The 16,701-nt window shown below is 35.2% G+C and overlaps 2 protein-coding genes across 2 annotated transcripts; both read right to left on the reverse strand.

The window, feature by feature from the left end:
• Positions 1-533: 533 nt before the first annotated feature.
• Positions 534-10,476, reverse strand: DRT111 (D111/G-patch domain-containing protein). Its single transcript, XM_022048938.2, has 2 exons — positions 9,211-10,476; positions 534-1,069 (listed from the first exon to the last, which is right to left on the reverse strand). The coding sequence occupies exons 1-2, from the start codon at positions 10,075-10,077 to the stop codon at positions 773-775; spliced, it is 1,164 nt and encodes a 387-aa protein (XP_021904630.1). The 5' UTR covers positions 10,078-10,476; the 3' UTR covers positions 534-772.
• A 2,775-nt stretch (positions 10,477-13,251) lies between these two features.
• On the reverse strand, positions 13,252-16,040 carry LOC148240279 (kxDL motif protein). Its single transcript, XM_088211202.1, has 3 exons — positions 15,847-16,040; positions 15,155-15,307; positions 13,252-13,497 (listed from the first exon to the last, which is right to left on the reverse strand). Exons 1-3 carry the CDS (start codon positions 15,960-15,962, stop codon positions 13,395-13,397), a joined length of 372 nt encoding a protein of 123 aa, XP_088067328.1. The 5' UTR covers positions 15,963-16,040; the 3' UTR covers positions 13,252-13,394.
• Positions 16,041-16,701: the final 661 nt, after the last annotated feature.

The following is a 16,701-nucleotide window of genomic DNA, read 5'->3' on the forward strand; positions in this document are numbered from 1 at the left end:
TACAAGCCATGGGAGTCGGTTCTTAGACTCTGTAATACCAGTCACATTTTAAACTTCATATTTATTTCCCCTCCACCCATAAATTTATGTAAATCTCCATAAACCCTCTGTGCTAACCCCCTTTATGGTGGTATCAATATGGTGCGAAGAAAATATATAACTCTCTGTAAAAAGTTTTTCATCTTATGACAAACATAAATCCCTACTCCATGAATGTTCCGTCTTCTTTACGGTCCGCAAGGAAACTATATTGATATCGTAGTTTATGTTTAGGAAAATCCATCCTCACATCCTTAATTGGAAAAACACAATTGGTGGTTAAGGGCTCGAGAGACTTCTGAGTTTGAATCATCACGGTTTTATCCGAATCACAACAATTCCATAAAATAAGATTGGATCCAAACAAATTGTTTCTTTCTAAATACAAAGTCGAATCGAACTCATGTTTTGATTAAAAATTAAATTAGAACTACTTTTTTTTTTTAAAAAAAAAGAAAAACAGTGGAATAAATCTTGGTAGGTCAGTTTAGATCTGCAAGACAAATTTCAAATAATTGATTGAAGACGAGCAAAAATTAGTTGTCAACTCTGCTACTTGTATCTAAGAGTTCACCAAGTTTACAAATTCTTCATTGCAACAAGCATGATTTTTTAACTTTGCTCTCCCAATTAAAGTTGAATGCTCCTGAAAACGTTGCTCGATTCTTAAACACAACTAACTTCCTCAACTTCCTATCAACTCGTTCCTACCAAATCTAGACATTCAGACAATTCAAGTATAACCAGGAATTTCTCCGGGCATTGGAGCCAACTCATTCTTACCAAATCTCTCCTCGTCATAGAATGATGCCCGAACAACTCGACCACCAAAGTAACGGCCATCAAGATCAATAATCGCCTTGGTCGTTTCTTCTGGTCTCTCAAACTGCACAAATATTCTGACTGCCTCATCAGTTGGAAAATTTGGCTCTGTTATCTCAAATATTAGAACCCGGGTAACATTGCCATATTTTGCACATTCAGAACCAACCTCCTCCTCTAGCTCATCATCTACCTCACCAGGCCCAACCTGTAAGAATGAAGTACAGAAGTCAGCCACCCTTCCCACCATTCTCCCATCCAATTTTCCATTAAAACCTTACATCTTAAAAGCATAAAAGATGAAAAGACAGCAAACAAATCTACAGAAAATATATAGGGAAGAAATTTATTGTTGCCATCACAGCTTGATTCTATATCATCAATAACAACAGATGGATGTTTCACAGAAAAATGAATACAGATGAATATTGGAACGATTCATATTAGTACACTCAGAAATATTAGGAGAAAATTTGGGATGTAGATTTGATATTAGAATCATAAATAAAGAAAAGTTTCTGAAACTTTTTAGAAGTATACTTTCTGTTCTATTTTTGGGGATACTGATTTGGTGTCCAACCATATAAATAATATAATAATATAGAAGAAAACCATGAAATAGAACTTACAGCTTTCTTCATGGTATTAAAGTATGGTTTTCTATTCCATCTAACCTAAAATACCCAGAATGCTGAAGTACGGCATGGCTGGCCATCTTCAAGCCCCAAAGTCGGAAGTTGTGCATTCAACAGAAACTATTCTGATGGGGAACAATGGGATGGATAATCCAGTGATATCCATAATACAAGTCAAATAGCCAAAACTGTCTACCTTGGTCATTGTCTGTCATGATTTTCATGTGTGGGAAAAAGAAAGGTGACCATCTTACAGGGGCCACTGATTTGGCGGCCATAGAAGACCCAAAGTACCAAACTTGGAAAGCCAAAGATAGTATGATAATATGTTGACTTGACAATTCAATGACAAATGAACTAGGAGATAATTTTCCTATACAAAGCAGCTAAGGAAATCTGGGACACAGATTGTGAAACATACTCCAAGACAGATAACTCCTCAGAACTTTTTGCTGTAAAAAGCTTACTTCATCGCGTACGACAGTGATTTGACAGTGACCAATACTTCAACACCTTGACAAGGAACTAGCAACAACTTGATCTATGAAGAGCAATGGCAGTACTGCCCAGAAGACAATCTTCAATATTAGAGAATCGCTGAGAAGAAGCTGTAAAAATTTTCTTCCCGACCTTAACAAGAAACTAAATAATGTTTGAGGAAAAATCCTGGAAGAAAAACCAAGTCACAGTCTTCATGAAGCATTTGTAGAAGTGCGCATGGAAGAAAGCCGAAAGAAAATCATGCGCGAGAATCCAACACATTCATATTCCAGAAAGTTCAGCACTTCCTGCTCAAAATACTCAGCCACTTCAATGGGAGACAAAACATAAAAAGGGAAAGTTGTAGAGGGATCGTTGTAGAAAGGGTGACCACTCAAAGGAGATTTGCTAGAAGCTTCATGGAAAGCCACCACATTGGAAACAAAATTGGAATCAAGGATGAAAAAGACAAAAAGAAATCTGGAAATAGAGTTGAGAAGAAACCTAACAGTGGAAGCGGAAGTACCAGGTGGGGAACAGAATGAGAAATTGATTTATAGTAAAGAGCAGATTGACTACTTGAGAGATTTATTGAGTAACCACCAAATAAATAATCCACTAACAGGCACCAGATCTATTTCCCAACCATGAAAATTTACTAATATCCCATCTAATCTCCAAAATTAAATCAATGCATGGATCAGTAACTTTGGAGCTTCAGATCACTGACTTGTAATTTAAAATTGTTCAAAACATATAGCCCATGTCAAAAACAAATCTATATCAGAATTGCAGACTTGCCTCTATTAAAAGTAGTAGGAATAAGCACTGCATGTTTATCTAAAAACATAAATTGGGATGATGTCCTCTATGTTCTTGAATTAAGTTGCATATTTCGTCAGCTAGTAAACTGACTCAAGAACTGAGAGCTGTTGCTAACTTCTATTCAAACGTAGTTGAATTTCAGGAACTATTTTTGAGGAAAACGATCGGCAATGCTAAAGTACACTCAGGACTCTAAATCTTCTCCAATAACCACACTCAAGAGCACCTATCCTCTGATTTTTCCTGTTTACTTCTTAGAATGATAGTGCAATCATGTTGTGGCACTATAGATTATAGCAGCCGAACTTTAGTTACTTGCAAAGGTTTGTTCCTTCATTATTCATCAATAAAAGTTCTAAGGATTTTCAGTGTGATGTATGTCAATCTGCAAAACATATCCGGAGCACGTACCAAATTCAGCCTTACAAAGACTCCAAGCCATTCTTCTTAATCCATAGTAATATATGGGAACCATTAAGAATAAAAAATATTAATGAGACTAGATGGTTTGTTCTGTTTATGATCACACCAGAGTTACCTTGGTTTATCTGATGAGAGAAAAGTATGAAGTTGGGGAAATAATTCAAAAATTCAACAACATGATTTAAATCCGGTTTCACACGAAAATTCAAATTCTTAGAACTGATAATACCAAAGAATACTTCAAACTAAGCATTGGAAGCTACCTAGAAAACCAAGGGATTATACATCAGTCTTAATACACCTCAACAAAATGAGACAGCTGAAAGAAAGAATCATCACATTCTTGAGGAAACCGGATCACTTATTTTTTCAACCAATGTGCCAAACGACTTCTATAGGGAAGCCATACTCACTGCCATTTACCTCATCAATACAATGTATTCTCAAGTACTAAAATTTATGGCATCAATCCAAAAATCACTCACATCATACCTACATAATAGAACCATTTCACCAATTCTATTAAAAATCTTTGGATGCATTGCATTTGTTCACATTCACTCACAACACCTTGGCAAATTGGACCCAAGAGCAGTTAAGTGCATATTTTTAGGGTATACCTCAAACCAAAAGGAATACAAATGCTATTCACCAACAATCTAACGATGTTATACCTCTATGGAAGTGACATTCTTTGAGCAACAACAATTTTATCCCAAATCTGAAATTCAGGGGAGAGAAACCAAGAAGATTCCCAGATTTAAGATCGAACAAGGACAGATTAGTAAACTAACCAAACTATTGGATTACTACCCACCCAAGACAACTCTATTCACTACATGAACCAATTCCAGGGCATTAATCACAAACTTCAAAATCTTAATCTATCCAGGAGGATTCCCAAGAGAACTTGTCTACTGAAAACCCAAAATAAGCCAAAAATGGAGAAATTATGGTTCAGTCTAAAAGAAAGAAACTGGGACATGAAATAGAGCAGCAACTTCCAGCAACTGAGCATAGGCAAATATCAACCCCTAACGAATATTCCAATACACAACCTGACCACACTGAAAGTGATACAACTAGAGATGATCGGCCAATCGCACTAAGAAAAGGGGTAAGATCTTGTAGAAATCATTGTTTATGCAATTTTGTATCATATCCAAGATTATCACTAGGATTTCAGACATTTGATACAAATTAGATAATATACATGTTCCAAGATAGTTCAAGAAGCATGAGTACAAGCTGGAAGATAGAGTTGGAAGAAATGAAGGCCCCAAAGAAAAATGGTAGATAAGAACTCACAAAATTACCAAGAGGAAAAGAGACAATAGGTTGCAAGTGGGTCTTCACTATACGTATAAAGCCGATGGAAGAGTTGACAAGTAAAAAATTCGGCAAGTTATAAAATGGTTCACACAATCATATGACTACCAAGAAACATTTGTCCCTGTTGCAAAGTTAAACACAATCTGAGTATTGCTTTTTTTTTTTTTTTGAAATAACACAATCTGAGTATTGTTATTATTGACAACAAAAATGCTGATGGCTACTTCACCAGCTTGACGTGAAAAATACTTTCTTAACTAGAGAACTTATAAAGGAAGTCTACATGGATATCTCTCTAGGTTTTGAGACAGGATAATATGAATAGGATCTATAAATTGAAGAAAGCTCTTTATAGATTGAAGCAATCTCTTAGAGCATAGTTTGATGGATTCAATCGAGTAGTGGAATTGTGTGGATACATGAAATGTCAAATAGATCATGCATTGTTTGTGAAGTACTCCTAGACAAGAAAATTTGTTGAACTTATTGTTTATGTGGATAAAATAGTGTTAATCGGAAATGATGAAAAAAAATTTAAAAGTCAAGATAATGCTTTGCCTTAGAATTCAAGACCAAAGACCTAGGGAATTTGAAGTATTTCCTTAAAATGGAAGTAGCACGATCCAGGAAAAGAGTCACTGCATCACAAAGAAAGTTGTAGTCGACTTACTGAAGGAAAAAGGAATGAGTGGGTGTAAACTAACAGACACCCTAATGGAACCAAATATCAAGTTTGGAGCACATGGAGAAAGTCCTTGAATAAACGAGGGATAACATGATAGATTAGTTGGAAAGTTGATACATCTCTCACACACTAGTTCAGACATTAAATTTGCAATAAATGTTATAAGTCAATTCATGAATGACTCAACTGAAGAACATTTAAGAGCTGCAAATTGAATTCTATGATACTTAAAAATGACACTAGCGAAAGGATTGTTCTCTGAAAAAACCACAAAAAGAGATGTAGAAGTATTCATTGATGTTGTCTGTGCAAGATCTGTCATGGGTAGTAGATCAACCTTCACCAAAGATCTCATACCCAAACCATCTTGATGCATAGATTTTTTAACCTCATCCCACGCTACAAGATGATACTTTCTTCTGTTCTCTGTGTCTCCCCATAAGAATCTATATTGAATTATTCCAGTCATTTGGTCATATCTGCAGGAACTGTCAATAGGGGCATATAATAAATGGGGATGTTGTCATCATGCTCTTAATAAGTGTAAGTCTCCCCTCTTTAGATAAAATGTTCCTCTTTAAAACTACAGTCTTAAGTGCCACATCTTTATATTTGGTCCTAATGGGAGCCATATATATGTGATTAATAGTTCTACATTCCTATACCCCAAAATCCTACTCTCACTAATTTAGACTTTGCTAGGTCAACGTTGATACCAAAAACAGCTTGAAAACAGCAAGATGCATATGAACTCTACTCCCATTCACAAAATATCAAAATATCATTAGTAAAGAATAAATGAGTTGCCTCCTTAACATGCTTATCATCGCCCATCTTTCATCCCTTAAACATCTCAAGCTCACTAGAGCCCTTAACAGTATTTTGTTGAGAGCGTCAATTATCATGATAATAACAAATGGGATAAGGGTCACCTTGCCTAAAATCTCTGGAGACTCTGAAGAACGATGGCGGGTCCCCGTTAACCATAATTGCAAAAGAAGTTGAGAGATGCATGAATTGAGGCATTTGCATCATTTCTCCTTACAATCCAATTGTTTCACGTACAATCAAGAAAGCCCCAATTTTATATGATAATAAGTTTTCTCCATATCAAGCTTACACATAACACCTTCCATAATTTTATGAAGCAATTCATCTACTACTTCATTGGCAATAAGAGTCGTATCTAGAATCTATCCACCATCCACAAAAGCATGTTGACACTCATCCACCACCATCCACATCACCTTAGCCATTCTCCTTATCAACACTTTTGCAATGAGTTTGTATGCATTCCATATGAGACTGATAGGTCTAAAATCCTTTATATATGTCGCTCCTTCCACCTTAGGGATAAATACTAGGATGTGGAGTTTAAACATATGACAAGGGACCCAGACTCATGAAACTCCTTACAGAGTTCAATAATATCCTCTCTAATCACATGCCAAAAGTTTTTAAGAAAACCCATGCTAAACACATCTGTTGTATACAGACTTCAATTAATCAATAAAATACTTTAAGAGTCCTAATTTTTTGGATGTGTGATGCAACGAAATTAAGGCATCTTAGATTTGATGTCTATGAACTTAGGTGTAATGTCAAAGTTTTTGTCCCCAAATCCATAGGTAGGCAAATTAACCATAATCTATCCTATATCATAGTGTCTACTAATACTACTTTCATAATGACTAAGCAACTTATAAATAAAACTCAAACACTTCTAGTTAGAAATTGCTAGGTAATCTCATAATGATTAAGAAATTGCAAGATAATCTGATAAATAAAACTCTAAAACACTTGTAGCTAAAAACTACTTGAAATTTTTTTGGACAAGGGTAAGAAAGAAGCAAATACAAGAACGGAGGGTAAAGTAACCTTCTTAAGTAAAATAAAAACACAAATAAGCAATAGAAATGATCACATGATTGTAACATCGTCCAGGCTATAGAGAATAGGTCCCTAGTTGTCGTGACGCGTGTTGATTTCACTATGGGGATGTGCCTTAACCCACAAGGTTGCCATGAAGGTAGTCCTATCCCAAAGTTCATCAAGGAAAGCAATATGGTCTTGGAAGGTTCACCGCTTTCAAGCTAGCCAAATGCACCGAAGACTGGCAAAATCGCCACTTGCCACAAGGATCTAGCTCCATGTCTCAACCCTTCTCAACATATATAGGAGAAAATAAACCTTCCCACTGTAGGAGGCATTAAGCAAACCAGGTCAAACAATCTCAACAGTTTTGTCCCCAACCTCCAGGCTGAGCTGCAATATAGGAACAGGTGGGAGTGGGTCTCACCACCTCTAAAGCACATTATGTAGATGTCTGAAGACAAGACACGGTAAGGGCGGCAAAGTTGGTGCATCACTTTTCTTTTGAGCTTCTAATGGCTGGTTGTCCAAGCAAAAATTCTAAACTTTGAAGACACTAAAACTTTCCAAAAAACCTTGGCTACGTGGAAAAAAGAGTGATTGGGGTTTTCTACAAGATTGTTGTACAAGGACTTCAAGTATACATTCCTGATGTTTCAGGAGTTCATGATCCACTTTCTGGCTGTGGTGAAATGAGAACGGATTCCAAAGTGGTTAATAGGGATGAGATGTTTAAAGACTCCCTATCAGACAGGTTGTTGCGCGTAAAATGGAAATTCCAGGCTGTCCTCCCCTCAGTTTCGTGGGTAGACATGGATACATAAGTATTATGTTTGGCTGAAAGATTGCATAATCTAGGAAGTTTGTTAGCTAATTTCCCTACCCATGTATCCTCCAAAAACATGACTCTATTTCTATCTCCCACATGGAAAGAAACTGCTAGATATTACTCTCACTATGAACAAGAATACAAGACATTTACACTGTCTACTAATACAAGCCATTTTCTTTTTTTTTTTTTTTTTTTTTCATATTACGAGATCTATTTCTGAAGAATGATCTGCTAATGGTTGATCATGTCTTTAATTTCTTGAAGTTTAAGTTTTCTAAAAGTCAGGTCAGCTTGTAAGGAGACTTTTTGTTCAGTCAAAGTAGAGAGAGATGACACATAATTTCTCAGAAAACCATAGATGTTTTGACTCTAACTGTTAATTTTAAACTGTTATACACATATATACAAACACAAGCTGGTTTAGTTTTTTTATAAAAAAAAATAATTAGGGCACTAGGATATATTTGAATAATACATAGAGATCCCTTTTTTTGTGACGTCCCACATACTTGACTAAAGCTCTTCTATATAATCCTTCACTTTCTTCTAGGTGGTAGACCTCCAGGCTCCAGCCCTGCACTCATTTTCTCTACTCTATTAGCTTTCTTAAAAATGTTCATCTTCGTTAACTGGTCAGTTGTTCACAAATATCTCTTGGGAAAGTTGAAGAAGGTTCACTCCTCGTTTTGTACTGTTGTGTATTGGCAGTTTACTCAGGTGCAGGGGATAAAATGCATACCATATGGTATTCTTCGGTACAGACACTTACTTCTTATGGGAGAAATTATCATAATTTTGGGTTTTCTAGTCAGCACACTATGTAAAGAAAAAATCCTTCAATTATTTCTCCTTTTCATTTTAAGTTTAATTTGTCCATGTGGTATGGTATATTCACTTCTCTAATGTAAGAGTCAGGTTGCAATCTAGGGATAAGGTTTGTGCGCTTCTGCTTGCAATGTAAGTTTAGAGTTTCTGCCATTCACACAGCAAGCACGAATGGAACGAAAGTCATGTTAAACAAATTCTATGAAAAAAGAATTTCCGGTGCAACAGATTTGGGTAATGGACCTACTGTTACAACGAAAGTCTTAACAATGTCGAAGCCTAAAAGATCAATGGTACTTGATAACAGTTATTCAAATCAATCTGAAAAATCTCAACGGCAAATAAATTAACATGAACTCGACTTTAGCTCCATTCATGCCTATCACGAAATAAACCAAGATTTTGCATTAGAAGCAAAATAATTTGTGAAGTTATGATACCATGTTTCTGAGTAGTAAAACTCGAGTTGGAGGTCCATTGAAATTCACACTCTTCACCTTCTTCTCAGGCTTATTTTCGCTGGCATTAACAATAACACCAGCTCTACGATCCGTCTTCTTGGCCATCAATGGGGTGGTGATCCCCTGCTCCTGTTTCCCAAGACCTTGGCCCTCCTTCCACCCCATCTTGGCCATCATCCTCTGAGCCGCAGTCATCTGTCCACCAGCCCCAACTCCCAACCCACTCGTATCTGATTTCCCAATGCTAAACCCATCTCCACTGCTCGGAGGAGAAGGCGATCGTGGCACGTTACCGCTCATCGCTGCACGCCTTTTCCAAGCTTCCTCTCCGGAGATATTCAACCTCGAATCATTATGATCCCTATCTCTTTCTTTCTCCTCTCTCTCTCTCCTCTCCCTCTCTCTCTCCCTTTCCTTCTCCCTCTCCCTCTCCCTCTCCTCTTCCTCCTGCCGCCTTCTCTCTAACTCCCTCCGCATCTCTGCCTCCATGGCCTTCCTCTTCCTCTCCCTCCTGTAATCCTCGTAATCATTTGGCCTCGCGGGATCATATTCCTCCACCACCGTAGACGTGACTCCCACTAGGGCAGGCTGCACAGTCACCTCCTCTGACGGGAGCGGCGCCACTGCCGCTGAGACAACAGCTTTCGTGTGAACACCCGACGAAGAACTCGGAGCTTTCGGCTTGTTTAGGGCTTTTAAAACCGTCTGTGGCGGAGGGAAGACAGACGAAGGTTTACGAAGGGTAGCTGGCGCCATTTTTGCGCTGCTAGACCATACCGAAGAGTTGCTGCTAGGTTTATCCTCATCTGAAGGTGGAGGTAAATCTCCGTACAAACCACCTAGCATCCTGACACGAACTCGAGTTGTTCGCTGCTATCGTTCAATTACCGGAATAAAATAATATAATGCGAGATAACAATTATCAATTTTGCAGCATCCCTAATGGAGAAAGCAAATTTACAAAGCGGAATCAGGCAATTAGGTTTCCTATAAATATAGGGTTTTCAGTACTGTCTTCGATTTCAAAATTGAAGGACCAAGAACGGCCGAGTGCAATCGGAGGAAGCCGATGAAATTGCCCGGCGCACTGAGAGCGAAAAAGCCTGTTGACCAACCAGCTTCAACTCAAGAGCGTGCCATTCTAATACAGTCGTCAGAAGTTCATTCTGTAGGTTCTGAGCTACCAATTACAGGCCTTCAAAAATGGTAATTCACAAACTTTTCTTTGTTTCTTATTCCTATGTAAATGGACATGGTGTCTTTTAGCTAGGCTATAAATTACATAATTATTTGACCATTTTTTACTCAAAGTCACAAAACAATATCTTTTTAAACCTAAAATTTTGAGACTTCATTCAATTTTAATTAGTTATTTCATTCAAATTAAGTGGTAAATTCATATATTTGTCATGCAAACACTGCCTTAATGTCAACTCGGCACTATATTATTTAAAAACATAATGTGGCAATCCTAAATAAAAAACAAAACATATCTCGATTTACTTAAATTATCTACTTTGTTACTTATTTTGAAATTTATTTCTAATGTATGTAATATGTGGGTTTTTTTTTTTTATGTCTTAACACCATAAAAGAAGAAATTGAGGTAGTTTATACTTTGTCTTTTTCTGTCGGTAAGTCACGAGATTTTACGTGGGAACAAGTGATAAGTTAGGAGAAAGAAAGAGATGAGTCGGTGCAATAAAAGACTGAATTTTTATAGATTGAGGCAATAAATTCATTCTGTCACTTTTAATATTCTGTTGCGTATTTAAGTCATCTGAGTATTTTAAGTCGTAATTGTTGTTCTTAGAGACAGTTGGAAATATTAAATGCTCTTCTAACATTCAAAAATATAAAAGAGAGGGTTATATGTGATGTATGACATTACTGATGTGAATTAAGAAAGCAAGACATTCCGCAAGCAATGAGGGACCCATGAGTTCGAGGCAACTTGTAAGATAATAGATTCCCAAACTAAGAAGGATGCATGTGGGAAAGAGGAATCCCTCGATGATAAAGATTCTCGGGGGCTTGAGGATTCCTGCAGGCTTGAAGATTCTTGTAGGTAACAAGACTCCCACTGGCTTAAGGAGTCATAGGGCAAAGAGATCGACCTTAAGATAATTCCTACCAGCCCAACATCAAGACCAGTCCAAGATTGTCAAGAAGACGAGCTTGTGGATCTTGAAAGGAGAATTTGAATGCTTTATGTCCAATCACAAGATTTAGGCCCATAAAGATCCAATAAGCCACCAACCTCTTAGTTCAAGATTGGAATAATGAAGAGATAGCTTTAGAGACCCAATAAAGTTCAAAAAGGCCTAAGAAACAATAGAATCCCACAACCTTATGTGTTCTTGAAGCTGGACACACATGGTCGAGAAAATGGGGAGAAGAGAGTCTCACCTACACAGGATTCCTCACACGACTTCTTCTCTTGATCTTCTTGAGATCTTTGAGTCAAAGAGGGATAGGGACGATGACAAGAAGGAAGAGTCCAAGAAGCTTGCGAGTTAGAGTCCTAAAGAAGGTGGGACTTACGACCAAGAGAGAATCACAGTCCCACCCATGTGAGATTCTTAACTTGAGAGAGATTTGTCCCTCTACCACTAGCCCTCTTATAATTCGGCCAAAAAGAAAGTTATTAAGTGTCCATATGCACAAGAAAAAAAAAATTCCATACGGAAAGGAAATCAAGAGTTCAAGAAGGATTTATTCAAACAAAAATCAATTAATTAATCAAAGGAAGAGGCTAAAAGAAATTTGGCCAAAGAGTCTTCTCACCTTAGCCAAATTCGAACACTCAAGTTGTACTTCAACAAGGATAATTTTCAAGACTTCAAAAGGGATTCTTCAACAACAAAATTAATTAAATATTACAAGCACATATCAACATGAAGAAAGACTTTCAAGTTGGATTTGAAGTCTCTCAACCATCAAAGAGAGAAGTTGTCTTTTGATGTGTTTATTTTATTATTGTTATAATGCATTCCTAGATTATGTTAAATTAAAAACTTAATTAGGATTTAGTTTTTCGAGTTCTACTCGAATTTACAAGGTTGATGTCAATATAAATGATACATTCTTTTACATGTATTAACTTTATTTCAGATTAATAAAACTCAGTTATTGTTTTTAACTTACGCTAATGTGAGTGTTCATTAAGAAATTTTTCAACTTTCTTGTTGAGTTTAGGAAGTAGATCTATTTATTGAGGTAGACTCGTTATGCCTTTTCAATTACGATTTCTTAATTCCTAATTATCTCAGTTCGCCTTCGTACTGTTAATTGCGAGTTAAGTATGGAGGATTTATTAGAGATTTAAATTTTCTGCATTCTAATATTATATACAAAATTTTAGATTGTATTGTTGATCCTAAGTTTTACATCAACTATACTATATTTTTGTACTGTATTTTCTTTAAAAACAGGAAAGACAACTCTGTGTACGATGATCGTGCAACTTTGCAACATATTATGTATCACATGTTTGACAATTTCGTAAATTTGTTTTATTTTTTATTCAATAGATATTTTTAACTTTAATGCACTTTTAAAAATCATTTTCAATGCATAAATTCATATAATTTTTTTTTAAAAAAATATTTTTCATAATTATTTAACCCTTTTACTCAAATTCTTCAAACAGTATATAACCATTCTAAACCAAAAAATTAAAACCTCACTTTTCAATTTTATACCTAATTAGTCACTACAACCAATCAAGTTTTGAAGTTAACAGTTCTATAATGTTCATGTTACCTCAATAGTGTTCATTATATTCTTCTAACCTAATTATATTCATTATATTCTTCCAATAATGTTCTTTACCTTTTTTTTTTCCCCCTATTCAACATCATAAACAATTTTGAATAATTACAACCTTAATCCTTGAGACCTGTCATCTTGGCCTACAACACCATGTTAATTGTTAATATTTTCTTTTCTGGCATTTCGTCTGGTAGAAAATCTCCATCGCTGAAGCTTGCTGATTTTCCGTCCGAAAAAGAAAACGGATAAAAAAAGTTCGTTAATTTGCTTTGCGAAAAAACCATAAAACACAGAAGCAACAGACTTGGTAATATAGGAGAGGAGAATTTTTCGACTTGCTATACAAAAATATTAAACATTCATTGAAGCCTGCATTTAAAAAAATTGTGTTAATGAGGCATTTCCAGATCTGGTCTTTGATCAAGCACTTCTTTAGTAGATTCATCTGGGAATGCATCTGGACAAGTAGCCAATATTTTTGCTTTCATGCTCCTGATGCCAAAAAATAAATTATAAATTTTATGTGGAGCAAACTGTAAGTAATAAAGTTTAACTCATCTAAAAATTGAAGTTAATAGAAAAGAATTTGTTCAGTCACATGGACTCAACTAAAAGAAAAGCACATAAAATTTGATAAAGAAAGGATAACAAGTGCAGGAAGGGTTAAGCAATAAAAAGATATCTAATCATTCAATAATTGACTATGGAAATCTCATCCTATTACTAGTGCTTTTTTTCTTTTTGATAAAACCGATTTCTATCATTTAATCACCCATCCATTTTTCCTTTTTTTAGCGTTAAAGTTGTGAAAATTTTATCAATAATCTGTTATCTTGCATTCTATAAGTTACTGCTTTAGATTTGTAATCATGTACGATTATGGTCTACGAAGGATCCATTCGACTACAAGTATCTAACATTTGGTAAGATTTGTTTCTTAATGAGAGATTGTGCATGAAATAGAATCCTTGAGTTTTGACAAAGGATCCAACGGTTATTGCTTGAGCATGAAATCATATATTTGTCGGATGAGACTAGTTGATATTAAACCAAGTCAAGTGAGTGTCACTTGAGAATATCCTGAATTACTTGAGAATTGGCCAAAAAACTCTTTCACTCTTTTTAAAATTGTATAGGAGAAGAGAAAGCAACTATATCCATATATAATTACTTTCTTGTAAAAGAAGATTCATAATTTCCTTTATCGTATGCAAGGATATCCTTCTATTGAGACCGCATAGGCTGCAAGAAGTGTTTGAAGAATTCTACAATTAATACTTCATAATCAAATCTAGACCCAACATCACTAGATATAGCCCGTCTTGAAACTCTTTCAAGAATTATGATATGTGATTTTCTCGTTCCTTGAGCTAAAACATAAAATGTAGAAACTATCAACTTCGTCATCTATTCATCAGCATAAGGAATATTTACCGTAGTTGTTCTAGCTAGTTCATATATGCAATAAGCAAGATCAAATTTCATGTGGATAAATGAGAGCTTCAGTACTTCATCAGCAACCAATACTTTTACTAATGGACAAAGTGCATCCCTCAATAACTTGGATGGTTCTTGGCCTACCTTTGATAGAAGCCCAAAAGAAGGCCTTTCTTTTGTTGAAAAATTACATCATTATGGAAGCCACTAGCTTCAACACTTGGCCAAGAATTAAACATCTGATATACAATTTCCTAACCGAGGGAGGAGTCATCATGAAGGATGCAAAGAGACTTTGCCTTTCTTTGATGCATTGTATTTTTGTTTGTTATACCTCTAAAAACTTGTATATTGCTCATAAGTTAGCACCTCACATATTAAATGTAGATCCTAGTTTTACTTGTCTGCCTGGTTCCCCAAATGGCTAATTTTCTTAGTGTCAATTTGGCTTGTAATTGAATGAATAAGAACAGCAAATAATTGGCTCACTTCCAAAACATTGTCTAGAGCAAACATGAAAAATTTTTGGAATATGTAATGCTTTTGAGAAATCAAGGTCTGACTTCATTGACCTTAAAAGTCGTGTATTTTTTGAGAAATTTCCAGTAACCTCAGAAAAGCAATGCTCTGAATACTCATTGAAATGGGAGAGAACTGCATTGCTCAGAAAAAAAAAAAAAAAAAAAAAACAATTACAAACATTGGACATTACCTTAGCTTTTGGAATATGTAATCAAGGTCTGACTTCATTGACCTTAAAATTCGTGTATTTTTTGAGAAATCTCCAGAAACCTCAGAAAAGCAATGCTCTGAATACTCATTGAAATGGGAGAGAACTGCATTGCTGTCCTGTAATCTTCCCAATCTGCATATGGCAACAAGAGGTTACATACAAATACATGTGTTAAATCTTATCTGCCATCCCAAAATCTTTGTAGGCCATCATATATCTAACCGTCAGCCAAATTTCCATTTCAAAGTCACGGAAACAATTTCCGAGACTTCACCAAGATTCACAACTTAGAATCCCGTTGAATTATTCCTTGAATCCTTAACTACAAAATCACAGGAGCATTCAAACAAAGAACCATTTCCCCTGGAGTCTGGAAACCCTATTATACTGTTCTGATCAAACTTATTTCTCTTTATCACAGATTTTCCCAAAAAAAAAAATCAGTAATGAGATCGACAACCCATTCCCGTCAAGTATTCATAAACAAAACTTTGGGAAACATCAGAACTTCAGTCGCCATCACACTCCTCAAAAAGCACGAGATGAAATAACGAAAACCACGACGATAACAAACTTAAACCTAACAATTCAAGACGCATTACAAAATCAATAATAATAATAATAATAATAATAATAATAATAAAAAAGCAGGTGGGAGAAAGTAGGCTTACATGAGATGCTGTAATTGTTTTAGAGAATCCAAATCCTCTGCTCTAATTAGGGATTTGCACTCAGTAGAAACCTCCTTAGAAGTCGCTGCTATGGACACTTTCTCTGATTCCTCCATTATCCTTCGATAATCGCTGGTGGGAAGAAACCACTGCACTCTCAACTCTCTCTGTTACCGGCCATATATATTTATTGTATTTTTTATATATAATTATAAAAGAATTTTCTAAAATTATATTTAATTTTTAATTAAGACATAAGTTAGCCACTAATTATAAGGATTAGTATCGTAATGGTTAAGTTATAATCATAATTTTTTAATTAATGCTTAATTAGGTGGAGGTTCTAATTTTTGGGTACCTGATTAAATTAGCCTAAACACAGATGGTCATTATCATTGAGATGGATATAACCTAACTCTTCTTTCTTATAAAGGAATTAATCTATTGCTATTTTATTAATTTTATTATAAAAAAAAAATGTTTATGTATATGTATGGAAGTACTTACGTACACACACACATATATATATATATATATATTATGTTTGTATAATTTTTTGGTAACCATAATAAATTATATATATTTATTATTTATAAGAAATTTATAGGAAATGATATTTATTTTTTACATTCCACTTTGAACACATAAAATAATTTTAGCTTTAGGGGCTATAATTAATTTTTAAGTTAAATAATTTAATTTTAATCAGTGATTTACTATACAAAGAGAATCGATAAATATGATATTTTATTCGAACATCTGTATAATTCATACTGGAATTGACACTGTATTCGTATAATCTATTATTTAAACAATTAGTATACAACAAACTATTATTGCATCATCTCTTCTACC

This window comes from Carica papaya, chromosome 9, assembly GCF_054855325.1.
Source record: "Carica papaya isolate Zhongbai chromosome 9, ASM5485532v1, whole genome shotgun sequence".
Taxonomy (NCBI): Eukaryota; Viridiplantae; Streptophyta; class Magnoliopsida; order Brassicales; family Caricaceae; genus Carica; species Carica papaya.

What these genes read in the sequence shown, in the direction of transcription:
- DRT111 (XM_022048938.2), bottom strand. Translation starts at nt 10,077, where the DNA reads ATGCTAGGTGGTTTGTACGGAGATTTACCTCCACCTTCAGATGAGGAT. An exon ending in TTTTACTACTCAGAAACATG is followed by an intron (nt 1,070 to 9,210) that starts GTATCATAACTT and finishes TCATTCTTACAG; the next exon opens with GTTGGGCCTGGTGAGGTAGA.
- LOC148240279 (XM_088211202.1), bottom strand. Translation starts at nt 15,962, where the DNA reads ATGGAGGAATCAGAGAAAGTGTCCATAGCAGCGACTTCTAAGGAGGTT. An exon ending in AAACAATTACAGCATCTCAT is followed by an intron (nt 15,308 to 15,846) that starts GTAAGCCTACTT and finishes TGCCATATGCAG; the next exon opens with ATTGGGAAGATTACAGGACA. An exon ending in TACATATTCCAAAAGCTAAG is followed by an intron (nt 13,498 to 15,154) that starts GTAATGTCCAAT and finishes TTTTGGCATCAG; the next exon opens with GAGCATGAAAGCAAAAATAT.